We start from the raw sequence: 26,679 nt of genomic DNA on the forward strand, positions 1-26,679 counted from the left end.
CAAGAAACAAAAGAAAAAAGAAAACAATAAACAAACCCACAGTTTACCAAAAAAGGAATAGGCCGAAGCAAAGCTTATTCTTGTCTATCCTATTTTTTTACTTTACAACCTACCAGGATTTCTTCAAATTCAGATTCAAGTACATAGTACATATATAGATCTACATAACAGCGTAAGATTTTATAATTTTACATTACCAAAGAATAACTAGACCTAAGAAACATAATAAAACTAGTAGAACAAAGAATAACTACAGAAAAGAAATAAGCTAAAATCATTAAAAAGGACTGAACTAAAATAAAACAGAAACATGACTGATCTAATCAAAGAAACACAGAATAATAAAGAAACCTTAAAAACAACTGAAACAATGACTTGAGGTCTGAACATTGGTGTAATAAATAACGGGACAGTGTGGTTTATTCTGTTTATAATCTCTTCAGACTCGTTCTGAATGATTTCAGGACCTGGGAAGCATCGACTGCAGCCAGCTGGCTGCACATCCCCCTCTATTTATTTCTCTGTCCAGCACATTAGTGGCATAATAGGCAGATGGGCTTTTAAATATTCAAGAGGACAGGATGAATTAAGATTTCATGAGTTTCTTTTAGCAGCTTTTATAAGCAGCTTTTCTGTTGCTTGAACATCTGCAGCAAAGCCTGGCAGAAACCAGTGCCTTGTGGACGGTTGCTTCACTCAACTTTCTCTAAGTTTGTTTGAATTTTCAGCCTGATTAGTGATAATTTTCTGTTTTGTACAAGTGGATTATCAGAAAGCTTGAAGAAGTATTGAACAAAACCACGTTAGAAGACGACTGGCTGCTTCTGAGTAAAATCTAGAACCCAACAGGTCATTAACGGGCCTGGGTTCTATTTCACCTGAGAACCAGAAAGTGAGGAAATATTGGGCGGGTCCTGAAGCCTGAGCTGCTATGCCTTGTTCTGTAAGACATTTGGGTCACTGAGCCCAGATCGGAACCAAGTTGATAGTTTTGTTTTATACAAAGGGAGGATTTAACCCTAACCCAACTCACTTAGATATTCAAAAACACTCCTGCTGCATCTTTTACATTTCATACAGAAAATGCATATTAATGAATTTAGACCAAATGCTTGCTAAAATCTGCAGTGATCAATCTACACACCAAGATCTAAAGTGACAGTGTAAATTGAGAGTCCTGGAAGATCTGTGGAAGAACAGAGAGCAGCAAACTGGTGCTCATGTTCTGATTACAAGAGGACCAATGCTGAGCTAAAGCTGAAACTTTATATATCAGTGACACAATAATGTTGTGGTTGCACAGTGGTGCAGTTGGTAGAGCTGTTGCCTTGCAGCAAGAAGGTCCTGGGTTCGATTCCCGATTCCCGGGGTCTTTCTGCATGGAGTTTGCATGTTCTCCCTGTGCATGGTGGGTTCTCTCCGGGTTCTCCGGCTTCCTCCCACAGTCCAAAAACATGACTGTCAGGTTAACTGGTCTCTCTAAATTCTCCCTAGGTGTGAGTGTGTGTGTGAATGGTTGTGTGTCCTGTGTGTCTCTGTGTTGCCCTGCGACAGACTGGTGACCTGTCCAGGGTGACCCCGTGACCCCGCCTCTCGCCCGGAACATAGCTGGAGAGGAACCAGCAACCCTCCTGACCCCATTAGGGACGAGGGAAACAGAAAATGGATGGATGGACAATAATGTTGTTCTGCAGCTTTACTCAGATTTCGCCTCAGCAGCCAAACAGGAACCTGATTCTCTGCTCTGCAGGCAAAGCAACACAAACAAACATACAAAGCTATCTGCTGGTACAACAAGATATTCTAGGACAACTTGCTAGTAACCAGAGGAAATGGACCAGATGGTCTGTAGTTTACGATCAATAAGGTTTATATATATCGGTCCAGTTTGTGGCGATGATGCGTCAATATTTTACTTGAAGAAGAAGAAGAAGAAGAAGCTCTTACCTGATTGGCTGCTGGTCCGACCAATAAGAGCGTAAAGCGCCAAGCGGAAACATGGCGGAAACAGAAAGCAGGAGCAAGACAAGTTAAACCAGAACTGTTTCTGGAACCAAAACCTTCTCTGACCCAGAATCGTCTCGGAACCGGGACCTCCAGTCCAGACATCATGTCCCTCCAGGCTCGCCGTGGGTCGCAGAAACGGCCGTTCTGCTCCCTCCTCGGTGAGTTAATACACCTGTGCAGGTGACCGTGGCCGGGTAAAGTTAGTAATGTTGTGGTTATGAACCTAGTTAAAGTTTGCACGTCCTATAAATACAGCAGAAACTGAATAAATGTGAACGGAGCTAAATATGACTCTATTTTCTAGACCTGGCTTAAATATTGAATAACCCTAAACCTAAATATTCTTTTCAGCCTCACAGGGTGAAATATTACAAAGAAAATAAAAAATTCTCAAATAAGCTAGAAGAAGAACCAAGGAAAACAAGAGAAGAGAGGCTGATTGGAGCTTGAAGATCCTGAAATATTAAAGTAGATTCCAGCAGCAGACCTGCAATGCAGCCATAAATTATTGGGCAAATATTAAAGGACGTCAGGAAAGTTATCCTCCAAGTTTTGGATGGATTATTAATAATGAAATAAATGAGGTAGGAATAAATAATAATGTAATTAGTCCTGTGGTGAGTATTCCTGATACTCCACCTTGGTTAAGTGGAAAAACTGAAGTTGATTTAAGTTTATTGGAAAAAGGCAGACAAATAGAAAAGAAAAAGGTGGAAAGTTATATTAGGAAAGAATATGCAGAGTATATACAAGTATATACAGATGGTTCTAAAATGTAAAATGATAAAATAGGAATAGCATTTATAATTCCGGACTTAAATATTATGAAAAATAAAAGAGTAACAGATAGGTTGACAGTATACACAGGTGAATTAATGGCTCTAGGATGGAGTGAGGAAACGAGAAAGAAGGATATATTGATTTGTTTAGATTCAAGTAGTGCATTAATAAGTATTTTAGAGCAAAATTCAGAAACAAGACAAGATATCATACTGGATATTAATCAATCAATTTTTACAATTAAGACATATGGATCCCAGGTTAAATTAGTTTGGATTCCTGCCCATATTGGAATAGTAGGAAATGAGTTGGCAGATAAATTTGTTAAAAATGCAGCAAAAAAGGATAATGTTGAGCTTAATATCAAAATGAGCAAAAAAGAGGTAAAAAGTAAAAGTGAAACGTATATTAAAAAGAAATGGCCGGAGCAATGGGATAGAGAAGACAATGCAAGGTTTTATTATAGCATTTAAAAAAAGTTGGGGAATGTAGGAAAGGTAATAGGAATAAAAGAGAAGAGGATGTTACATCCAGGTTAAGGTTTAGGCATCCGGGGTTAAATAGTTCTCTGGAAATAATTAACAAACATCGTACAGGTATGTGTAGATATTGTGGAGAGTCAGAAACAATACAGCACATTTTTCTAGAATGTAATAAATATTATCAGGTGTTAATCAGAGAGTTAAGTAGAAACAAAAATAAATTAGATATTAGAAATTTGCTGCAAAAATTGTCTGAGGATGTAGTGTTCAGTAGCATTTTTAGTTTTCTTAGGAGGACAGGCATTATGGGAAGATTATAGTGGTTTGACATCTGGTTCATACTCCAGTCTGAAAGGTGGTGGTAATGCACCGCCATAAAACAAAAAGAAGAAGAAGAAGATCTGCAATGCTGCTTTTGAGCAGGACAATTTGTCCACAATTTTTAATTCTCTGGTGAGCGGATGTAAACGTCCTGCCACCTTTCTGCAGATTGAGGAAGCAACTGGAAGCTTCCTTGTCTTCCTCTGTGCTGAGGACAGATTCCCGTCCCCATGGAGGAAGTTTGTCCCTGGAATGGTTTCTAGTTTTCTAGCAGATGTTGTTTTAATATTTCTTGTTCTGCTCGGTCTCAGCTGGGCACGGCTTGAAGAAGCCAAAGCCTGATGATGGGGAGCGGCTGCAGGAGGCCGCGGTCCAGCTGCTGGAGCAGAACCAGAACCTCTACAGCCTGTTTCAGGAGCTGCAGGTGAGTCATGGTCCATCTAACAGAGAGGAAGTCTCTTCCTGCAGTAACCTTTAGATGTTTGATGTTTCCAGAACCCTGATCCATGTGGCATGATCTGCTTCCAGAACATGGAGCAGAACCGAAACCCGGAGCAGAACCAGGCAGCGTCTGATGCTGACCCTTTGAATGTTGCAGGACTGCTAGTGGGTGAGAATGTGCACAATGTACCTTTATATTGTCTGACGTGAAGGTCAGTGGAGATTAATTTATGTTTCATTAACAAAATTAATAATTTCAGAATTGTAAAAAATATTTAAAAATCTTCCTTCAGAGTCAGAAGTTTCCATCCATCTCCTCAGTTTTTGGTGAATTAGTTGCTTTCAGATCAGTGGTGTCAAAACTGGACACAAAATTTGACACTTTTGGAATTAAAAATCAAAAATTAATTTTTTATTTTGTTTTCTATTGTTTTCTACATTCTCAACAATAACTTAACATGCAGTGTTTTAAAAAAGGATGAAAGTATTGTGAGCCTTGTGGTAAATGGATCTGGAGCCAAGTGTAAATATAGGTTGGCCTTTGACTAGACCAGCCTAATTTAATGAATAGATGAACTAAAGTCTGCTGCTGAGTTAAAGTCGCTGCATATTTCAGTGAGAATTTTTCAAATGGTACTTCATGTTACAGCAAGTATGTAAATATAAAAAGACACATAAACTACAAGACAAAGTATCAAAAGTAAAAAAATATAAAACAAAAAAAAACATACCAAAAATGAAATCAAATACAAATCAATGCATAATGGGAAGAGCACAGTGGTGTATATAGTTGTCTACCGACAGTTGCTATGAACACCAACACTCAGGTGAGGGTTCAGTCCGCCCACCGTGTCCTGCGTTAAAGAGACAAGTTACCATAGGATCAAAGCAGAGCTTCTACCTGTTACTGTCCAGAAGAGTCTGAGCTGGGATGTAACTTGGGATGTAAAGGCTGAACAGTTCTGTAAGTGAGCATCGTTCAACTCCTAATACTAATACTGGTAGTCAATCCCAAAGGAAACTAGTCCCAGATTAACAGATTACTCGCCTCCACACCAAGATCAAATATTTGCCTCTCATTATTTCACCCCTCCCCAACGTGTTGTCTGCTGCAGGGAGTGAACTGCGGCGTCAGGCCGACCGACGGGGCGTCTCTGTCGGAGCCGTCTCTGTGAAGACGATGTTGGACAGACTGGAGGAGATCGCTGGGAGACGGGAGGACAAACTGAGGCAGATGTTCACGTCTTCTCAGAGAGTGAGTCAGTCTGATGGACCCACAGCTGCAGCTTTGCACGACACTGATACCGGTACCGGGTCACCACTACGGTACCTTACATGTTCAGTTCATCTGACTCTGCTGCAGAGCTTTCCCATTTGTACCTGCACCCGTTTTCTGGTTCCTCTTTAGGTTTTCTGTGGTTCTGGTCGCTCTGGGTCAGTTTTCCACCAGCAGCTTTGGGATGTTTCTGTTGCAGATGTTCTGACAGGTTCTGTTCTTCCCTGTCCTCTGCAGGTCCAGTTGCAGGTTCTGTTGGAGGCCAGCAAACTGCTGCTTTGCCAAGGAGTTTTTTGCCCCAGGCTGTTGTGGGCGGAGTACCGAAGAGATCAGGTGATCACTCACCTGGCAGGGGTTCACTTCCTGCAGCTCAGACACTTTTCTTCTTAACTTGCATGTTTTTACAGTTCTGAATGTTTTTAGAACTTAAATGAAGATTAAAAGAACCTAGGAGACAGAACCTTGGGTCATGTGAATCTGGTACTCTGGAGTGTTTTTATTCTCTGCCAGCAGGAACTTTGTGTAAATTAAACTCAGGCATGTTGTGTTTTCAGAAGCATCCTGACCTGGAGCTGCTGTACTTTCTTCACCTTTACAACATCCTCACTCTGGACTACATCATAGAAAGGTGAGCTCTGCTTTCTGGTTTGCTTCATGATGAAAGTTGGATGTTTCAGGAGCTGCTGATGCTGCCTAAGCAGAAAGCATCTTGGTAACCTGAAGTCAGATGCTGCCGTATTTCTGAGCATGATTTATTTTTCTGATTGGTTGTCAGATAAAAGAGAAGGTGTTCTGGACCCAAACCGCTGCCATTACTGATCTAATGTCCTCCTCACTTATTGGTACCAAAGGGTCAGATGTTTAAGAGCCTAGAAATAAATTTGTTTTAGCTGCATTTTCAATAAAATTACTTCCTCTGGTTTCTACAGGGTTTCGTTCTGAATGAGACGATGGAAGGAGGAGGAACTGATGTTGATGGTCCACATGTTCTGGTTCTGCTATCCAAACAGGAGCCATGTTCAGTTTTCCATCAGATTATGATCTAAACAAGGTTCTCAGAACCTGTGGGAGAGAAACACTCCCACAGCATCACTCCTCCTCCATCATGCTTAACGATGAGCCTCAGGTTCTTCTTTAACACAGAAGAACTTGAGCGTCATGCTAAGGTTTTTCCTGGCAGAACTTAGCTGACCAATCAGCACTCAGATGGAGTCTACTGGTTGCTATGGAGACCCCAGTGTTGTTGCAGTTATGGCTCTGATGGAACCGACTCACCATGTCAGTGATGAACCTTTTAGATGTGTCTATAAATCCAACGTCCTGCCCCCCCCCCCCCTCCCCCTCCCCCCTTTGTGTTCCAGTGATGACGCCGTTGCATCATGGCTGCCCGGTCAATTAAAGGCTCTTTGCTGCTGGACGCCTCCACAGGAGGAAGAGGAGACCAGACAAGTTCAACAGGAAGTTTTATCCAGTAAGAGCATTTTTCTCCAGATTCCTCTGGAGGCGACTTGTTGTAACCCTGAAAGTAACAATAGTTCCTGCATCAAGCGAAAGATGCAGCAGGACTCAGTGTAACTTTACAGCCTTCCCTCATACTGAGCAAGCACACGGCGACCGTGGAGAGAAAAAACTCCCTTTAACGGGAAGGAACCTCCAGCAGAACCAGAACCGGGCTCAGGACAGGTCATCTCTGTTTTAGATTTAGAGCAGCTCTATGATGCTTCAGAAAGGTTTGAATACGGTTTTGGTTCTGCCCTGAGGTTCTGACTGTGTATTGTGGTTCTGTTTGGACCCGAGGAGAGTCCAGCTGCCGGTTCCATAGAGCCACAGCTGAAGATGCGTCTCCTGTGTTTCAGCCGTGGTTGGAGTCCTGGTGGCATCGCCGAGGAGTTCAGTGCTGGACGAGCTGCTTCACTGTGAGTCTGCTGCTGCGCCCGCTGCTGCGCCCCCTGGTGGTGCATTTACTTTCTGACTGATTGCTAAGGTTTGGCTGTTGTTTGTTTTTAGGGTTTCTGGACATCGAGGAAGAGCGCGATGAAGCAGCAGAGCGATGGTTGGTTTCTTGTTCTTAACCTTCAGGTCTGTCTGCTCCTTGCAGAAAGGGTCAAAGTTCACGCTGCCCTCAGTCCAGATTCACATTCATCCAAAGGCAGACTGGATAAAAAGTTGCACCAGATGGTTCTGGGTTCTGGTGTTCTGCCCAGCTTCCACAGTAAAAATCGCCATACGGACAAAATGGCGCACAAATGTGGACGTATAAAGCTGTGGCTCAACCTTTCCTTTATAAATCACAGGTGGCGGAAAATAGAAAAATACATCTTAATGTGAATTAGAATAAATACCTGGAAGTCTGCTGCCACCAGAAGCGGTAACCATGGCAACGCTCTGGCAGTATAGATATTTAAAATAATAACTATTATTTATTTAAAAGTTGCTTTCAGGGATCATAAGGTCATTTCACAAAAAAAAATATAATAATACATTATAAAAAAAATCCAAATAGAAAAACAGAGAAAATAAAGAAATCCAAGTAGAAATGTTTGTTTGAACAGCAGAGCATTGAGCCGGGATTAAAGTCAGACAGAGTGTGTGGGGAATGTGGACGTTTATTCCAAATACAGGAAACGTGTGTGTGTGTGTGTGTGTGTGTATAAGTTGCACATTTACAGAATGGAGACGCTTTGTTTTCATAAAGCTGTTGGCTCAACTGAAGGATGACTGTCTGACCTGCAGCTGTTCGGTGAGCGTTCACTGTCTGGTGGCCACACAACAAGATTTGTTGCTGCGCAGTGAGAAGGAGAGAGGAGATCAGCTGCACACGCAGGCTGAGAAGTGATCGGTTTTGGTGATTGGCAACCATACACTTTTTCTTGGAAATCGGGCGGTTATGATCGATGGCCAATCGATCGGCACAACTCTAGTCTGGATGAATCTAAACGCTGATCAATCTGATCTCTGATCAATCTGATCTCTGATCAATCTGATCTCTGATCAATGGCTCCATGTTCTCCTCAGGTAGCGGCTCACCTGGATGCAGCTACTGATGGACCTGTGATTGTCTCCACACCTGATCAATAATCAAAGCTGTCTGGAGTTAATCTGATGATCCAACATGTTTTATATTTTTAGTGAGAACAAATAACCCATAGATGTATTTACATCTTTATGAGACAAAAACTGAGGAAACGTAGTTTTTACATTCTAGTGAGGTTGAAATGATGAAAAACACCCTAAATCATCAGGTTTGATGCTTCCTGGTCTAAATAACTGAATGTCATCAGATTTTGGTGTATTTATGTGAGTTTTGACTTTTTGTAGTTGATATTGTTCACAGAAAAGGTTTGCGTGGCTGCCACACATTTTCACGGCAGGTCAAACGTTTGCGCGTACAAAGGTTTAACTCTAGTTGCCTTTATTTGAAAGTATCCTGACAGGAAAGAGGGTGATGAGAGAGGGGGAAGACATGCGGCAAATGTCGCCAGGCCAGGAATTGAACCTGTGACTCCCGCCACCAGGACTATGTCCTCCATATGTGGGTTGCGCTTTGCCCCTGCGTCACCACATTCATTTAGGGTTAGGGTACCCCACTCTCAGCGCCAATAAATTGGTGCACCACTATTTCTGTGTTTGTCCAGGTTTGGTTCATGCCTTAATGCCTTGAAGGATATTTATAATGTTTTTTTTTTTATTATTATTATTTCACATAATTTCTTTTAAATGCATAAATTATTTTTGTATTTTTTTTAATGTGAATTTTATTTTGTATGCCTGCTATTTTGAACATCATTTTAAAGACGCAGCTCGAACAAAAATGTCTCATCATTTTGCTCTTTGCTCTTCTGTTTTGGGTTTCCTGCAGGATTCAGACTCTTGATGCTTCGCTGTGTGGAGGTTCGGTGTCACCAGAAGCTCTTCAGCGGTTCTTTGCTCACTGCCTGACTCAGATTTTCACCTGGAATCCTCAACTGACAGGTAGCATTAGCATTAGTAGTAGTATCAGCAGTGACAGTGGCCTTAACCGTCGTGTTGGTGTCTGACACGATGACTGGATGAATTTCTCTGATCTGGCCTGAAACTTGTTGGAATACATTTTTGTTTGTCGTCAGTGTCAGACGCTGTGACCTCGCAGAACGACTGGACTGTTGCTAAAGCCGGCCGCTGTCTGACCTCGCTTTGCTGCAAGGTAAATGATTTCTACCAACTCTGCTGTCTGGAAAACTATGGGCTGATGCTGTGTTTGAATCTGTAAAAGTTTGTCACTTCATCAGTCCTGGCATATAAGCTTTGCAGCTCTGTGTCTGGTGCTGAAAGGAAGAGGAAACGTTAAATATGGCATCATATTTGGAGCCATCTCCGCCGTTCGCTGCCATGATTTTCCTGATGATTTGTGGAGGATGCATGCATTATGGATGTCTCCTGTCTGGCAGCTGGCTGTGATCTTCAGTGTGGAGCAGCTGCTGCATCACCTGCAGCAGGTTCTGGAAACGCACGAGGTCAACTGGAAACACGTCTTGGTCTTTGTCTCCACTCTGCTGGTTTACGACCAGTCGGCCCAGTCCAGCCTCAGCGGTAAACCCAGTTTCTATGAAAGCTACACTGACCAGGATCTCATTCCAAATATTCCAAACCATAATCAAGTCTTTAACTAAATTTAAACAAATAATTTTCTGACTGTTGGTTTTGCTCAATATACTGAAAGTTTATCACAGTAATAAAATAACCTTCATGTTGACAGAACTGCAGCTTATGTTCTTTCAGGCTTTCTGACCAGAATATATCTGCTGACTCGTGTTTACAGCAGCATTGAGCAGCACCAACATTTTTGGACGAACTTTTTTGCTCAGATTGAAATATTTTGTAAACTTTCAGCTGCTCTGGGGTTAGGGTTAGGTTATTGCTGCTGCTACATCGATCAGCGATATTTACTGGTTTCTTCACTTCTCTGCTCCAGTTTAACATCCCATAATCCTTTGTTGCGTCACTGTCACATGATCACATGCCAAGCCCCCCGCGGGGCGTCGGGTTAGACCAGCTAACGGCGTGCTGCGTCTGTTTCTGTCAGAGTTGTTGTGCCGCCTGCTGAGCTCGGCATTCGGAGGCTACGATCTGGAGAAGCTGATCACCGCCTTCCTGCTGGCCCGGCAGGGGGCGCTAGAGGGCGCCGGCGTGTTTCCATCCTACACCGACTGGTTCAAGGTTTTGTCTGGTTTTAACAGCAACTTGTAAATGAACATTTCCCCGTTGCTTTTGGAACAAAGCTCGTTATATTTCACTCCATGAATTTGATATGAACGTTTCTTTTAAAGAGTAATGTTTGTTGAATTTATCTGCTTTGCTTTCAGATGTCGTTTGGCGGGCGCTCCGGTTTTCACGCTGGCAGCAAGAAGTCTCTGGTGTTCCTGCTGAAGTTCCTCTCTGACCTCGTGCCCTTTGAACCTCCTCAGTACTTAAAGGTGAAATCCTTTAGCTACAGGTTGAATGAACAGAGCACATTTATTCACATTAGTTATTTTATTTATTTGGAGGCAGCAGAAAGTGGGAGTATCCTCACATTTAATGTCAGTTGAATTTTGAACATACTGAGGTAATTAAAACCAGGCTTTATTTTCCCATCATTAAATATTAAACAGCCTCAATTGGAGGTGGAAAAAAAAAATCACAAAATGTCATTTTTCAGAAAAATCAAGATCAGGATTTTATATCAATTCTCTTGTAAATAAAAACTTTACACAGGCCAAAGTTTGTTTCTAAGCAATGACAGAAAATGTTGTCATGTTTCACATCTGAAGTCATTCAAGTTTGAAGTAGTTATAAAAAATTACTCATTTTTATCATTTAAAACGTTTTAAATATTAAAACAATAAAATGACTGAAGTCTGAGTTCCTTAAAGGTGTAAATGCACCAACTGTAGCAGTAATTGGTGAAAAATTCATTTCAGCCTAATTGTGGAGTTTGCTCATGTACTAGGGTGACCTTTGACCTTCCACAGCTGACAGTTATCATTTTCTATCAGGTTCATATTCTTCACCCTCCGTTTGTGCCTCCAAAACTCCGCAGCCTCCTGATGGAGTACGTCACGCTGGCGAAGACCCGGCTGGCCGACCTGCAGGTGGCAGGATGAGTTTGAGCTGAAATATTTTATCTGAAGGTGATTTTAATAAACAGAACAATTATTCTGTGTTGTTACAGGAGTCGGTGGAGGACATGGGTTTGTATGAAGATGTTTCTGCTGCTGGTGCTTCACTTCAGGTACTTCCAGCCAGCAGGACCCTGAACTGTTGATGTGAATCGCTCACTTTAACACCATGAGCTTCTTAGCAGAGCGCCGTCTCATCAATCCCCAGCTGCTCTTTCTTATTAAACTTACTCCCATTATATTTGATGTTGTTGGCATCAAGCACAAAAAGTTAGTTTTGGGTCAATTTTATTTCGCCTCCCTGCTGACGGTCTGTAGATCTTTGTGACTTGAACTTTTCTGAAAAGTGTGGCCGGCCCTGCTGCAAAGTCAGACACACACGACTGGTAAAAGAAGTCCACCGTTCTGTCACACTTTGTATTTAATATGTCTGTACTAGGCTGTCAACTTTAACGCGCATGCGATTAATCTGGACATTTTACCAAGTTAATATCACATCATTCAGATTAATAGACTATTTCAGTTTAAAAGCCTCTTTTAGGCTGCCGTGTTATCAGAGTTACGATTCGACCAACGGCAGCGAAAAGTGAACGTTCTTTAACGTATGTGGCTGCTGGCCTGTGTTTGCAGATCCGTGTGTACAAGTCAAAATTTCAGATGTATGAATTACGCCGGTCGCTTTGCTGCATGAGGACCAATGACTGTCGCCTCATCGCAGAAGTTTCAGGAAATGAACGGAGAGGAACTTTTCTAAGTTAATGTTTAGAACAAAATGGCTTTTTTTAACCTTCCTGAAAATTAAAAGCTGAGAATCTTCAGCCATGTCTGATTTCAGACATTAAAGCATTTTTTGAATTCGGGCAGTTTCCCAGGGCGGCATCAGGAACTAGAAAATTAAATATCTCACAACGGTTGGGCCTTGAGCAACTTTGCTGCTACTTTTTTCTTAATCAGGAGATTGTATATTTATTGACATTACATATATTTTGCAAAACTTGCATAACTTCTCAGAATTCTTTTCCCTTTATGAACATAAATTACCATACTGACATAACAAAAAAGAGAAAAAATAAATAACATTTAAAAAGGGGGTGGCACTGTGGAGCTAAAAGGTAATGGTATTTTACCTTTGTCATGTTACTAAGTTTAAACATTGAATAAACGTTTAAACTTTTATTCAATATCTTCTATGCATGAAGGTATCATGCATAGAACGATGCCTTCATGATGCATCGTTTTATCTACGATGCAGGCAGAGATTTGAGGGACTCTGCAATACTCTGGGTTTCCACTTGTGATTAAATTTTGCTGAACTGCCCTTCACTGTTGATGAAATTTGTTCTACCTTCAAAAATGCTCTTACTTTGCGCACCAAGCCATTATCCTCTTGTGGTGCTTCAACAACTTGACCCAGTTGCCACCGACTTCTGGGAAGTATGTCTTCCTTTATGATGACAATGTCATTGACCTCAAGATTACAACGAGGCAGATGCCATTTTTGACTTGTAGATATGTTCAGAAGGTACTCCACTTTCCACCTACTCCAAAACTATTCCATTAGATATTGCACTCTGCGCCATCTTTTTTCTTGCATATAAGTCCCCCTTCATAAACTTTCCAGGAGGAGGCAGTGCAACCTTTGATTTCATTAATATGAGATGGTTTGGAGTTGGAGGTTCAGGTGATTTAGGGTCATTGATTCCATTTACGTTTAGTGGTCGGCCATTGATTATAGAGATTGCCTCATGAAACAGTGTTCCAAAATCCAATAATTTTATGTAAACTTAGAAAACAGAGATGCAACACATTTAACTGTATTGTGGTTTTATTAATATGAGAAGCTAACAAATAGTTTCATTGTAGTAAAAACTCTAAAGAACAACATCAGATCTGCAACAAAGACGTTGATGAAATAAATTGTATGTTAATGTTTTTCCACTCAGAGCCAGGCTGCACAGGACGTGGAGAAAGCTGTGTGTCTGTTTGAGAGCAGCGGCAGGATCCCTGCAACAGTCATGGAGGCCAGGTGAGTCACCTGTCTTATAGATATTATATTAATTGTTTATTATTGAGTACTTTATTTCAGCAGACCTCATTGTCAGAGGTTTGTCCTAAAACCGTTAAAAGGAGGAAAACGCTGTAGGAAACATAAAGCCATTTTTCCTTACTAATGTATTATTGACGGCGGATTGGAATTAGTGAACATTCAGAATAGCACAAATATCAGAAAAGTTGTTTTACATTGTTTCCTTAATGGTAAAAAAACCCATTAATTCAGTTTGTTTCAGTCCCAGTTACAATATTTAAAAAAAACCCAACATGATTAACAATAGTAATAAAAACAATCGCAGTCCGACTGCAGAAGGCCTGCCTTTAACCCTAACCCATGGTTACTGTGGGTAACCATGGGAACAACACTGCTTTTGCACTGAGTCCCTCTTCAAGGGGTCACGCTGTTTTAGATCAAGTTTACCAGCTGGCTGAAATACGGATAGATTTCAGTTGGTCATAACAATCACCTGATCAGCTGCAGCCATGATTCCTGCAGCAGCGTCTTCACAGGTCTGACTCACAAACCAACGGTCCAGAACGCTGCTGCTGGAGTTCTGACTAGAACCAGGACGATAGAGACACCACCCGATTCTACACCATCTAGTTCTACATTTCTTCACTGAGAGGCTTTAATCTGCTGTTAGTTTATAAATCACTGAACAGATTAAAGATCTGACGCTGGATCAACCTGCTGGTTCTGGTTCTGATGCAGAGCAGAACCAGAACCAAACATGGAGAAGCAGCATTCAGCTTCTATGCACCACAGATCTGGAACAAACTTCCAGAAAACTGTAAATGCATCCTGTGTTTCTGTGTTTTTATGATGTAATGAACTTTGAACTGTCTTGTTGCTGAAATGTGGGACAAATAAACTCAACTGATTAGAACAAGGAAACGTTGCAGCCAGACGTAGAAAAACTGAACTGGAAATGAGAGGAAGCCATGATCAGAAACGTTGGATCGCACAGAACCAGCTCCTGTAAAGTAACTGGATTATTCCCATAAACTGGAATTAAAGATGGATCATTTCTATTCATATATCTGTTTGACCCAGTTACTACAGATGAAAGCAGTGGACTTGAAATTATTCTGATAAACATTTATTATTAAAGTATTTATGTTCACAGAGTGAAAACGCAGCAGTTCATGGAATGGTTTTATCTGTCTGGTTAGAAATCTGAGCTGAACTCGATGCAGTCGGATCCTCAAAGCTTCCATGGAGCGATTTAAAAACCTCGGTGTCATTCTGACCTTTGACCTGACCAGCACAGCCAGACTAAAACATAATAAAGTTATGAAGAGTTAACATCAAATGATTTGAGACAAAGTGACTAAAATCTCCTTCCAGCTAAAGCTAACATCCCAGAACACTAACCGCAGTTTTTCCCTCCATAGCATTTTCCGGAGGCCCTACTTTCTAACGAGGTTCCTTCCTGTGCTGCTGAAGCCCAGAGCGGTGAGAACTTTCAGTGTGTTAGTCAGAGCGGTCAGAACTTTCTGTGGGTTGAGCAGATTTTTCTCGTCTTCCAGTTTCCTCTCAAAGCCGATGCTCAGATGAACTTCATTGAAGCTCTGAAACAGTGAGTTCTGCTTTTTCTTCACTGACTGATGATCCAGCATTTCTCCTCGTGGTTTACTGGGAGTTGAAGATCCCCAGCAGTCAAACTGGTTTGTTGTGTGCAGAGCAGAGAAGATCCCAGCTGCCCAGTATTCCCAGTATGTGGAGTCCTGTCAGAAGCAAAGGCAGCAGAGCGGTAAACGATAAAATTTATTCTTTAAACCTTCATTTCGACTGCGGCATCAATTCAGGTGTAAATATTTAGGATTAGAAGTAATAATTCTTAAATCATAAATTAAGTTCAGTAAATTTGGATGAAATGTTTTCCTTTAAATGTTCAGAGATGATTTGATTTGAGTTTCTTAGTTTGGATTTGATTTTCCCAACAGTTTATTTATTAATCCAGCGCTGACTAGATCTGCGGCTCATAGATCTGTGGCTCATAGATCTGCGGCTCATAGATCTGTGGCTCATAGATCTGCGGCTCATAGATCTGTGGCTCATAGATCTGCTGTGATGTTTCAGGAAGCCCTCGGCGATCCGGAGCCCCGCTGGCCGTTCTGCAGGAACAACTGCAGGAATTCACCAAACTGCTGGCAGCAGGACGGGACCCAGGTTCTGGTTCTGTTCCTTTAACCCAGTTCCGTTCCTTTAACCCGGTTCTGGTTCCGTTCCTTTAACCCGGTTCTGGTCCCTCAGAGTCGTTGGCCCAGCTGTCCAGGATTTCTCACACCCTGAGTGTCGTCTGTCCCGGTTCTGATGACCCGGTTGGACCGGCTGCCGCCTCCTCGCTGCCCGAGCTCCATCTGAAGGTAAACCCGGTTCTGGTTCTGGAACATGTTGGATCTGCGGTTCTGAAGCGTTTGTGTTGTGATCTTCAGGTGGTTGATTTAATTCTGCAAAGTTTCTGTCAGAGTCTGCTGGTCGCTTCCAGAGGAAATCCTCCCAACAGGTGACTTCCTGCCACTTTCACATTAAAAGCTTTTTTTACTGCAAATGGCTGCTTGAAGTGATTATTGGCAGATGACCGATCTGCAGTGATATCATACTAATAGATTTCTGTCAATGTTTCAGAAACTACATGGGGTTAGAATGAATCATATTTAATAAGAATCGTTTCTGTTAACGTGGAAAAGCAGCATCGATCAGAAATGTTTGATTTCTGATCAGAAATTCCTTATTTTTTCTGATTTGTTTCTGTTTTCAGACAGAATTTGTGGGGCAGCAGGTTCGTCTGCATGCTGCTCGATAACAGGCAGCTTCTCTCCAGTGTAATCCACAGACTGAAGGATCTGTTTCACCAACAGGTACCATAATCCAGATTATAGCTCAGCCAGAATAAATGGAAGTCCACATAATTCATTTAGACAGAAAGAGTTCACAACAAATATCGTCTGAAGACGTTTCATGAAAAATTGTTGAATCAGTTGAGCTGCAAGAACAGATTGGCTTCTTCAGGTTCACTTTAATCTAGTAATAGATTTCTATCAAACTAGCTGCAGAGATTAACCCCTTAGTTGCCATGATGACGCCGGCGTCCTCGACGGTTACCTTGGGAATGTTGTCATGGTGACAGTTAAAGGGTTAACCCCGTCTTCTGTCCTCAGGCAGCTTCTCTGAAACCGGCTCACATCCTGGGCCTGGCAGCCTTCATCAGCCACTTGCAGGCAGCCCAGCCGGGTCCGGCTCTGGTAGAAGAGGCCCTGGGATCGGCTGTGTTGACCGGCAGTCGGACCAGCATGCTGTTCTCTGTCAGGTGAGATGGTCCAGTTAATCTGAACACCAGTGAAACCAATAAACCTCCCAGTTTGCATCCTGGGTATGAAAGCAGCTCTCTCTGTCCCCAGGCTGGCTGTGGCTGCTGTGTCCTATGGACTCTGCAGAGGACACTCTGCATCTCCGCAGCGACTGCAGGACTTTGTTCCCAGGAGCCTCTATAAAAAGGTTCTCTCTCTTTTTCTCTCTCTGTTTCTCTCTCTCTCCCTCGTTCCTCATCAGTGGTTGTTTCTCTGTCCAGCTCCTGTATCTGGTCCCAAGGCTGTTCCCTGAGGCCAGGATACGTCCAGAGGGACAGGGGGGGGACGGTCCAACAGGTGGCCATCTTGGGGATGGTCCGGCTCTGCTGTGGAGCTTCACTGATGGAACCAGCTGGATAAAGACGGTGTTGCATCTGTGGAGACACGCTTCTTTCCAGCAGCTGCAGCAACTGCAGCTGTACCAGGTGAGATCAATCTGGGTCGATCTGGATCAATCTGGATCAGGTTCTATTTGCTTAGCTGGAGAGATTTCCCACCTTCAGTGTTTGGATCCAACCAGCAGGTTCAATGTTTCAGACATGATGATGAGGATGATGAAGACTAAGCCAGGCTGTGAACTGATGAACTGCTGCCAGTGAATCATTTAGTCTCCTGGATTATAATCTGTTCATGTGGTGAAGGAACAAAGGAGCTGATTGGAGAAGAATGTCTCGCTCAGGTCAGAGGTCAAAGTAGAACGGGCCGACTGGGTCCAGAAGTTCAGAGACCCACTGGTTCTGACTGAGTTCTGTGTAGACCCTTGGAGCAGCTGAACCGGAACCAGACCAGGTTGGAGAGACGTGATCTGGTCCAATCAGACTGGATCGGGTCAGAACCAGGTGAAACCAACCAGGTGGTATCATGAAATAGGGGAGATTTTCCTGGCAGACTTGGACCCGTCAGAACCAGCTGAGCGTTTGGACCCCTCGGAACCAGCCGGTTCACCGCCTTTATTCATGGGATTATAGAATAGAATTACTTTATTCATCCCAGCAGGGAAATTACTCCGCAGTTGCAGCATAAAGACAAGACACAGTAACAACTAGTTGTAGATAAAATAAAATATGAAATATAAAATGCTATAAATTGTAAAATTATAAAGTGCTGTAAAATGCAACTTAAGAGCAGTCCTTGCAGAGATTCAATAAATGCAGATATGTAAATGTAAATATATGTACAGCAAGTGTGCCACAGTGCAGTTGTGCAAAATTGGGCTGATTAGTGCAGAACAATAATTTATCTTTTATTGTACAGTGATATTTCATGTGGCAGGAAGGATTTCCTGTATCTGTCTCTACGACAGCAGAGCTGCAGCAGTTTATGTGAGAAGGTTCTCCTCTGTCTGTCCACTATGTGGTGGAGAGGGTTCTGTTTATTGTCCATGATAGACAGAACCTTCCTCAGTGTCCTCCTCTCCACCAGTTTCCAGGGACTCCAGCCTTAGTCCCAGTACAGAACCAGCTTTCCTGATGAAATTCTGAGCTTTACTGGTTGTTCATCTGAAGATGAAGAGTTGTGACTGGATAATGTTTATTAATGTTTTATTAATGGTCTTAGTAATGTTATATTAATTACTTCATTAAGGATTTATTAATGTTTAATTATGTTCAATATCTGCTATTTGTGTGTAGTTGTGTTTTTCAGAGTGGCTGCATGAAGAGCTGAGAGTCCAGAGAAACTCCGATGTTTTGTCAGACGCAGAGCGGTGAGAATAGAAACTCCTTAAAATCATCCACAAATTTGTTCCTCATCACCAATAAATGAGAAATCAGAGAACAGCGACCTCTAGTGGAAACAATCACATCCCGTTTTTATTCACATTTCAACTAAAAAATTTATATTTTGATGTCGGTAATCACATTAAAAACCCTGATGGAAGGCCTCCTTACCATCACCCTAATCTGTAGCGACTGCCACCAGAACCTGGTCTGGACTTGAACTGGACCGCTCCACAGCATTAATATTCCTTTTAAAAATGACTTTAAACTTGAATATCTCTGGTCTGAACTCCATTCAAACAGCTTCAGTTAAAAAAAAACTAAATTTTTATTCTCACGTTTGAAGCTTTATTAACTAAACTATTTCTATTTCATAAACACATAAATGTTTTTGTTTACTCTAATTGCTTTATTTCCCAATTATTGAATAATATCAATTAATTCTTTATACCCAGAAATAATCAATATCATCCATAACAATAAACCTGATCAAACCGTCAGGTTCATGGTTTGATCAGTAGCTAAAACAAAGAGTTTGGTTTATTATTGTAAGGTTTTATTTCGGTCTTTAAATTATTTGTATCAGTAATTTCTGATTATTTCCTGGAACGCTTCAGAAACCTCTGAATGTGCGGTGCTGCAGCTTCAGACGTAATCGCCACGGAAACCAAAGGTCAACACTGAGGCGTGTGAAAACGTTACAGCAGCTCTGAGTGCAGCTCTGCTGTCCGTCTCCCTGCAGGCAGGAGTACCAGCAGTGGGCCTGCTGGGAGCTTTATCTGCCCCGGCCAGAGGAGCAGGGAGGCTGCGGCGGCGACCCCAGGGCGCTCTGCTCCCATCTGCTGACCGCCGTCATGGAGCCGCCGTCCAGGTGCCAGCGACACTCTAACCTTCTCTCACGACTCGTCACAAACCTGAACCTGAAATAGTCAATGACCTGCTGTGTTTTTTTTTCTGCTTTTGGGTTTAAAGGTTGCAGAATAATTTTTATTGTTTTTTGGAATCAGAAACGAACCTGAAGCTCCAGATGAATAAAGATAAACTTAGAGATGAAACATCTGGACGTCATTCTGAGACTAAAACAAAGCAGCAATGAATTAATGGAGTTCCTGAAGCTTCCAGTTTGAGTCTCAAACATCTGCGGCAAAATTTCTATATTATCGTGAATATCGGCAGCTTATTGGTTTTGTTTGTTTAAGGTTCATGTTGCAACGCTCAAATGAAAGAAGTACATATTTTATAATGTTTCTTCAGTAATTTGATTGTTCTAGTTGCCATTAATTTATTTGATGTTAGTAGGGAGATGAACCTGGAAAACCTGGACTTTTCTCCAGGATTGTCTGGAACTGGAACCTGTTTGCCGGACCTGCTGTCCAGATTACAGGTGAGCATCTCGGCTAACGATGCTCACAGTTAGCATTACATGGGAGAACTCCATGCTGCTTAGAGGAGCTTCAATTGTGAAAAACTGAAAAAAAGTCGATTTATCAAAGTTTCTGGTCTGAAAAATATTTCTATCCCATGTGTCTGTCTACATGGTAAATATCTATGTCTCTGAAGACGAAGCGGTGCAGTCGGTTCCCACAGGATCAGAACCTCCATCAGTATTATCTGCCAGTAGACTCTTTAAGGAGTTGTAACAGAAAGAAAATGCTGAAGTGTATGTTTCTGTTATTCATATCACTGAAGATATGACAGAAAACAACTGCAGTCAATGAATAACAGTACAAAACTCCAAATCAACTCACATCAAAGATTACTAAACCGTTAATCTTTCACAAAATGCTGACAAGCAGGATTTTCACATTATAAATAAATTCACCACCAGTTACTTCCTGGTTCTGCTGGTCCGCCCTCAGGAGCTGGTCTACGAGGCAGAGGTCGGTGAACTCAGGGGTCGCCGGGGAGGGCTGGGGGACTTCCTGCTGCAGGTCGTGTCTGAGAAATGCTCCCCCTCCTCTGGCAGCATCTCCTCCAGGCTCAGCCTGGAGAGAACCATGGAGGCCTGGAACAGGTGCTGCTCCGCTCAGGTGACACCTGTGGACAGGTGATACTGGTCTGATGCTCAATGCTGTGTGTGTGTGTGTGTGTGTGTGTGTGTGTGTGTGTGTCAGGGTGCTCCTGGCTCTGCCACCCGTGATGTTCTTCAAAATAAAGGCTGTAGCAGGGCGGAGCGTTGTAGACTGTAGCCAGCTGCTGCAGCACATCACACATCTTCAGGTAAGCTACAGGCTAGCTGGCAGTTAGCTGCAGGCTAAATGGCAGTAAGCTGATAGTTAGCCGCCACTGCTTCAGCTTCTGTCTCCAACTTCCTCAGAGGAAGGCGTGTCCTCCAGCCGGCGTGCTGCCCTGCGTGGTGACAGTTCATCTCTTGAAGGTGAGTCACCTCTCCAAGCCTGAAGATCCTGCAGGAACCAGAACCAGAACCTGCTCCATCTCTGCAGGGCCTGCTCTTTGCTGCAGGACATTGTGGACGTCCAGCAGCAGAAGTGGACCGGGTCTGGTCCCTGATGAGCGCCTCCTGTCCTCTCCTCCTCGTCTCTGCAGTGGTACTTTGCTTTTCATGCCTCTTCTATCAGATTATAGTGATTCCTCCTGACTAGCAGGGGGCGACAGTGGAGAGGAAAACTCTTAAAGCTGCAGTACATAACTTTTCTAAAATGTTTATTACATATTTTTTTGAAAGTGTCTCCTTGTGACAGTTTGACAGATAATCTATGATCAATTCGATCTCCTCCATGAACTGCTATTACCGTCTGAACCAATCAGAGCCAGGAGGCGGGCTTACCGCTATCAGTCTTCCTTGTATACACCATTAATGTGTTAATGGTGGAAAAACAACTTACTGATCCAATTTTTTATTGGAACAGTAAGTTGTCATGGGTGGCTATGCTAACTAGCCAAGCATTCATGGCAGGCTCTGCTGGCAGGAAAAGCTGCAGCGCTGCATAGAGCAAGGGGACGGTTAGAGCAGCGTCGACAAGAATGATTGACAGTGCTAAGACCCTCCCACTGGCTCTGATTGGGTGTTTCTAACACAGGTTTCTGTAATTAACCCTGAAGTTTCACAGATTACTCATTTTAAACTGTTTGAACAAATATGTAAAAAACATTTTTATAAAAGTTGCAAACTGCAGCTGAGATTTTAAAACCAAAACAATATTTTAGTTCAGACATGAAACAAAAATTTTTTATGATTATAAGTTCTGATCAGCCGCAGGGAGGGAGCTGAGAACATCGGAGAAAACGAGTTTCTCTCTCTCAGTGTTGGTGACGGTCAGTCTGAGAATGAAAGCGTATCTAACATTTTCTGATCTATTCTCTTATGCATTTGTTTTCTAATATTCTTTACTCTCAGCGGTTCTAAATCTTGGGGTTTGTTTTTCAGTTTTAGCGTTTACAGCAGTGGTCCCCAACCACCGGTCGGTGGACCAATTGGTACCAGGCCACGCGGATAATTAAATATGTCCATTTTATGTGTTGAGTCTGGAGGAGCTTTTATTTTGAAAATCCAAAACCGGACGCTGTCAATTACGTTTTGCGCGCCAACATGCAGCAGAATGAGTAAGAAACAACGGCATCGGTCTCTATCCTCACAACGCCTCGATGTGAAGGAGCAGCAGCTCTACTCTGAGTCCCTCCTGGATGACTGAGCTTCTCTCTCTAAGGGAGAGCCCAGATATCCTACGGAGAAAAATCATTCCAGCCGCTTGTATCCGTGATCTTGTTCTTTCGGTCATGACCCAAAGCTCATGACCATAGATGAGGGTGGGAACGTAGATCGACCGCTTCGCACTCGGCTGCGAACCGCTCCAGCGAGAGCTGCAGATCACGTCCTGATGAAGCCAAAAGAACCACATCATCTGCAAAAAGCAGAAATTTGATCCTAAGGCCACCAAAACGGATCCCCTCAACACTTTGGCTGGTCCAGAGATTCTGTCCATAAAAGTAATGAACAGAATCGATGACAAAGGGCAGCCCTGGCAGAGTCCAACTCTCACCGGAAACGAGCCCGACTTACTGCCGGCAATGTGGACCAGACTCTGACACCGGTCCTACAGGGACCCGACAGCCCGTATCAAGGAGCCCGGTACCCCATACTCCCGGAGAACCCCCCACAGGGCTCCCCGAGGGACACGGTCGAACGCCTTCTCCAAGTCCACAAAACACATGTAGACTGGTTGGGCGAACTCCCAGAACCCTCCAGGACCTGCTGAGGGTGTAGAGCTGGTCCAGTGTTCCACGACCAGAACCAGAACCACACTGCTCTTCCTGAATCCGAGGTTCGACAATCCGACGGACCCTCCTCTCCAGAACCCCCCTGAATAGACCTTGCCAGGGAGGCTTAAGAGTGTGACCCCCCTATAATTGGAGCACACCCTCCGGTCCCCCTTTTTGAACAGGGGGACCACCACCCCGGTCTGCCAATCCAGGGGAACTGCCCCCGATGTCCATGCGATATTGAAGAGACGCGTTAACCAACACAACCCTACAACATCCAGAGCCTTGAGGAACTACGGGCGGATCTCATCTCCCCCCGGGGCCCTGCCACCGAGGAGCTTTTTGACCACCTCGGCGACCTCGACCCCAGAGATTGGAGAGCCCAACCCAGAGTCGCCAGGCTCAGCTTCCACAATAAAAGGCATGTTGGTGGGATTGAGGAGGTCTTCGAAGTATTCTGCCCACCGGCCCACAACATCCTGAGTTGAGGTCAGCAGCACACCATCCCCACTGTAGACAGTGTTGGTGCTGAACTGATTCCCCCTCCTGAGACGCCGGATGGTGGACCAGAATCACCTCGAAGTCGTACGGAAGTCTTTCTCCATGGCCTCTCCAAACTCCTCCCACACCTGAGTTTTTGCCTCAGCAACCACCTGAGCCGCATGCCGCTTCGCCCGCCGGTACCCATCAGCTGCTTCCGGAGTCCCACAGGCCAAAAAGGCCCAATAGGACTCCTTCTTCAGCCTGACAGCTTCCCTCACCGAAGGTGTCCACCAACGGGTTTGAGGGTTGCCGCCACAACAGGCACCGACAACCTTGCGGCCACAGCTCAGATGAGCCGCCTCGACAATGGAGGGGGAGGTGTTCCCCACCTCCCCCGGGACATGTTCAAAGTTCTGCTGGAGATGGGAGTTAAAGCTCCGTCTCACAGGGGATTCCGCCAGACGTTCCCAGCAGACCCTCACAACACGTTTGGGCTGCCAGGTCTGACCGGCATCCTCCCCCACCAGCGGAGCCAACTCACCACCAGGTAGTGGTCAGTGGACAGAACCTCTCTTCACCCGAGTGTCCAAGACATACGGCTACAGATCCGATGAAACGATGACAAAGTCGATCATCGAACTGCAGCCTAGGGTGTCCTGGTGCCAAGTGCACATATGGACACCCTTATGCTTGAACATGGTGTTCGTTATGGACAATCCATGATGAGCACAGAAGTACAACAACAGAACCCCACTCGAGTTCAGATGGGGGGCCGTTCCTCCCAACCACGCCCCTCCAGGCCTCACTGTCATTGCCCACGTGAGCGTTGAAGTCCCCCAGCAGAACAAGGGAGTCCCCAGGTGGAGCACTCTCCAGTACCCCCTCTAGGGACTCCAAAAAGGGTAGGCAGTCTGAGCTGTCGTTCGCCATCGTTGCCCCCCCTCCAGGCCTGGCTCCAGAGTGGGGCCCCGGTGACCTGTGTCCGGGCGAGGGAACACCAAGTCCATTTATAATTTATTCTATGTTATATTATGTTACTTAGGTTTCTGTTCTATTTTCTGTTACACAGGCTGTGATACTATGTCGCTTATTTATTGAAAAATAAATGAATTATTAAAAATCAATCTCTTTCTCTCTCTCTCTCTCTCTCTCTAGCGTTGGTGGCAGCAGATTTCTCCGGTTCTGGCTTCACTCTGGACCCGCCTCCAGGATGGAGAACCTTTTCCAGAGCAGCTGCAGCTTCTCTCAGCCTGCCGACTCTGGGCCTGCAGGTAGAACCCGACCCAGAACCCGGTTCCCCCCGACTCGCAAAGACCACAGATATACCAGAACCATGCAGGAACGTTTTCTGAACCATCTAAACCAGAATTTCTCAAATCTTTTCAGGCCGAGGATCCCTGAACCCGTTTAACAAACGCCCAACCCTAAATTAACCACAATAACATCTAATTTATACAACCTGAAATGTTTGTTCAGGACAGTAACTCACTCATTGTCATAAACAATTCTTCTTTAGTTATTTTTATTGTGAAACGTATGGTTTCTAAGCTTTCAAATTTTGTCAAACACATGGAAAGTAGAAAAGAAGTTCTATACTAACAAGTGCTGTGTGCATGACATGTAGGTCTTTTTGTAATTTAGAAGCAGGATTAAAGAAAAATAGACTTGATTTGCTTTGACAGAAACAAAAATCCTCTTCTGCACCATTAAACATAAAACTATACACCTACTTATTTATCTATTGTTTGTAATTAATGTTAATTTTAATTAAATAAAAGTCAGTAAGCTAGCTGTAGCATCACACTTTCAGCTGATGTAACGGTCGTTTACATGCAGTACCTTGTTGACCATTAGGGGGCGCCCATGGTCCACAGTTTGAGAAAGACTGGTCTAAACGGACCTGGCTCAGCGTTGTTCTGTTGTCTTTTGCAGTCTGAGAGCAGATCCGGTTCTGGTCCAGATCCCTCCAGGTCCGGTTCTGGTCCAAGCTGCCAGCCTGCATGGCGCCTTCAGAAGCGGGGCGGAACACCAGCAGAACTTCAGAGAGGTTCTGGACAGACTGAGAGAGGTTGAGAACCAGCAGGTGAGAGTCCAACCAGGTTCTGATCGGGTCAGTTCTGCTTTCCCTTCCAGGTTCTGATCAGTTTGTTGTAATTGGGTTGGTTCAGAACGTTCTGCTTTCCCCTCCAGGTTCTGGTTTCTCTGCTCTTTCTTTTTGTGATGGACTTCCTGTCAGAACTCCTGGATCCTCAGGTGGGTCCGGTCCAACAGAACCGACGTTGTGCTCTGCTGAATCATTCTGACGTTGCTTTCTCTACGCAGGAGAAAAGTTCTGAAAGGTCCAAATGGTTCTGCTCAGAACTTCTGGCGGTTCTGGTGAACTCAGCTGATTGGCTGCTGCTCTTCAGGTCCAACGGTACCGTTTACCCTACTCTGGCTGCTCCGGATCTCTGGTTCTGGATGTTCTGTAGCCTAAAGATCTGTGCTGTTGATGTTCTCCAGAACCGGACCTGGAACCGGACCCGGTCACCCTGATGGTCTCAGATGATTGCAGCCGGTTGATGCCCTGGGCGATCTGCAGGTAAACCGACCCGTTTCCTGCTGCGGTTCGGTTCTGCTGGGGAACCGGGCTCTTTATCTCCTTTCCTTCTTCCTGAATCGGAGTAAAAGATGTAACCGAAACGTTTCGACATGCAAGCTGATTGTCAGGGCGTACTTACTTTTCTCAGTGTCGGAACCGTTCTCCATGTTCTCAGTTTGCTGCAGCAGCAAAGCGCCGCCTTCCACCAGAGGGCGCTGCGTGTCCCCGGGTTCCTCTACAGCACCACCCTGTGGTACCTGGCAGCGCTGCAGCTCTTCCTGGACGGAGAAGCACCCGCCTCGGCGCGCCAGGTGAACGAGGTTCTGTCCAGGCACAGAACCATCAGAACCAACTCTAACTGTGGTTCGGTTCTGCAGGCGGAACCGACCCGGGTTCTGGACCGCACCAAGCAGTTTGTCCTGAGTTTGATCCGGCAGGCGCCGGCAGCGGCCCTGAGCTGCAGCCAGTGGAGACAGGTAACCCCCTGACCCGACCCGACCCGGCCCGGCCCGGCGCCACTGACATCCTTTTTCTCTTCCTGTCTCGGTTCTGGTCCAGTTGGAGACTCGCTCTGCGGACCTGGACCCAGAACTGGCTGCAACTCTTTCACTTCACCTGGACCATCCTAGGGTGGGCTTCCTTTAGCGGACCGGAACCAGAACCAGAACCAGCTGATCTGATACTGAATGTCAGACAGTCGGTTCGGTTTCATGAAAACTTTTTTTATTTTCTGTTTTTTCTGCAGTAACATGAATCCTAAATAAAATAAAACCAGTTCCTCCTCCTCCTTCTTCTCCTTCCTGCTGCTGACAGGAAGTACAGCGCC

General features: G+C 44.2%; 1 protein-coding gene across 4 annotated transcripts; it reads left to right on the plus strand.

The window, feature by feature from the left end:
• The first annotated feature begins 1,968 nt into the window (after window positions 1-1,968).
• On the plus strand, window positions 1,969-26,634 carry LOC122835352 (Fanconi anemia group A protein). Of its 4 annotated transcripts, none has more exons than XM_044124368.1 (42): window positions 1,969-2,165; window positions 3,902-4,014; window positions 4,086-4,200; window positions 5,147-5,286; window positions 5,545-5,640; window positions 5,862-5,935; window positions 6,669-6,778; window positions 7,164-7,223; window positions 7,315-7,360; window positions 9,167-9,279; window positions 9,414-9,490; window positions 9,735-9,876; window positions 10,370-10,503; window positions 10,650-10,760; window positions 11,322-11,417; window positions 11,498-11,557; window positions 13,388-13,470; window positions 14,892-14,952; window positions 15,027-15,076; window positions 15,180-15,250; window positions 15,580-15,669; window positions 15,754-15,866; window positions 15,936-16,006; window positions 16,262-16,361; window positions 16,662-16,810; window positions 16,902-16,998; window positions 17,072-17,275; window positions 18,482-18,555; window positions 19,311-19,439; window positions 19,865-19,952; window positions 20,428-20,582; window positions 20,683-20,788; window positions 20,886-20,945; window positions 21,013-21,117; window positions 24,428-24,543; window positions 25,205-25,355; window positions 25,463-25,525; window positions 25,595-25,688; window positions 25,775-25,853; window positions 26,029-26,164; window positions 26,231-26,329; window positions 26,412-26,634. In XM_044124368.1, the coding sequence occupies exons 1-42, from the start codon at window positions 2,111-2,113 to the stop codon at window positions 26,496-26,498; spliced, it is 4,173 nt and encodes a 1,390-aa protein (XP_043980303.1). In that variant the 5' UTR covers window positions 1,969-2,110; the 3' UTR covers window positions 26,499-26,634. The 4 variants fall into 4 exon arrangements, with proteins under 4 accessions (XP_043980303.1, XP_043980304.1, XP_043980305.1 ...); XM_044124369.1 differs by having other exon boundaries at window positions 19,868-19,952; XM_044124370.1 differs by having other exon boundaries at window positions 5,865-5,935.
• Window positions 26,635-26,679: the final 45 nt, after the last annotated feature.

The sequence above is a fragment of the Gambusia affinis genome, linkage group LG08, assembly GCF_019740435.1.
Source record: "Gambusia affinis linkage group LG08, SWU_Gaff_1.0, whole genome shotgun sequence".
NCBI lineage: Eukaryota > Metazoa > Chordata > Actinopteri > Cyprinodontiformes > Poeciliidae > Gambusia > Gambusia affinis.

Coding starts and splice junctions, on each gene's coding strand:
- LOC122835352 (XM_044124368.1), top strand. CDS start 2,111: ATGTCCCTCCAGGCTCGCCGTGGGTCGCAGAAACGGCCGTTCTGCTCC. Junction 4,015..4,085: donor GCCTGTTTCAGGAGCTGCAG/GTGAGTCATGGT, acceptor TGATGTTTCCAG/AACCCTGATCCATGTGGCAT. Junction 7,224..7,314: donor GCTGGACGAGCTGCTTCACT/GTGAGTCTGCTG, acceptor GTTTGTTTTTAG/GGTTTCTGGACATCGAGGAA.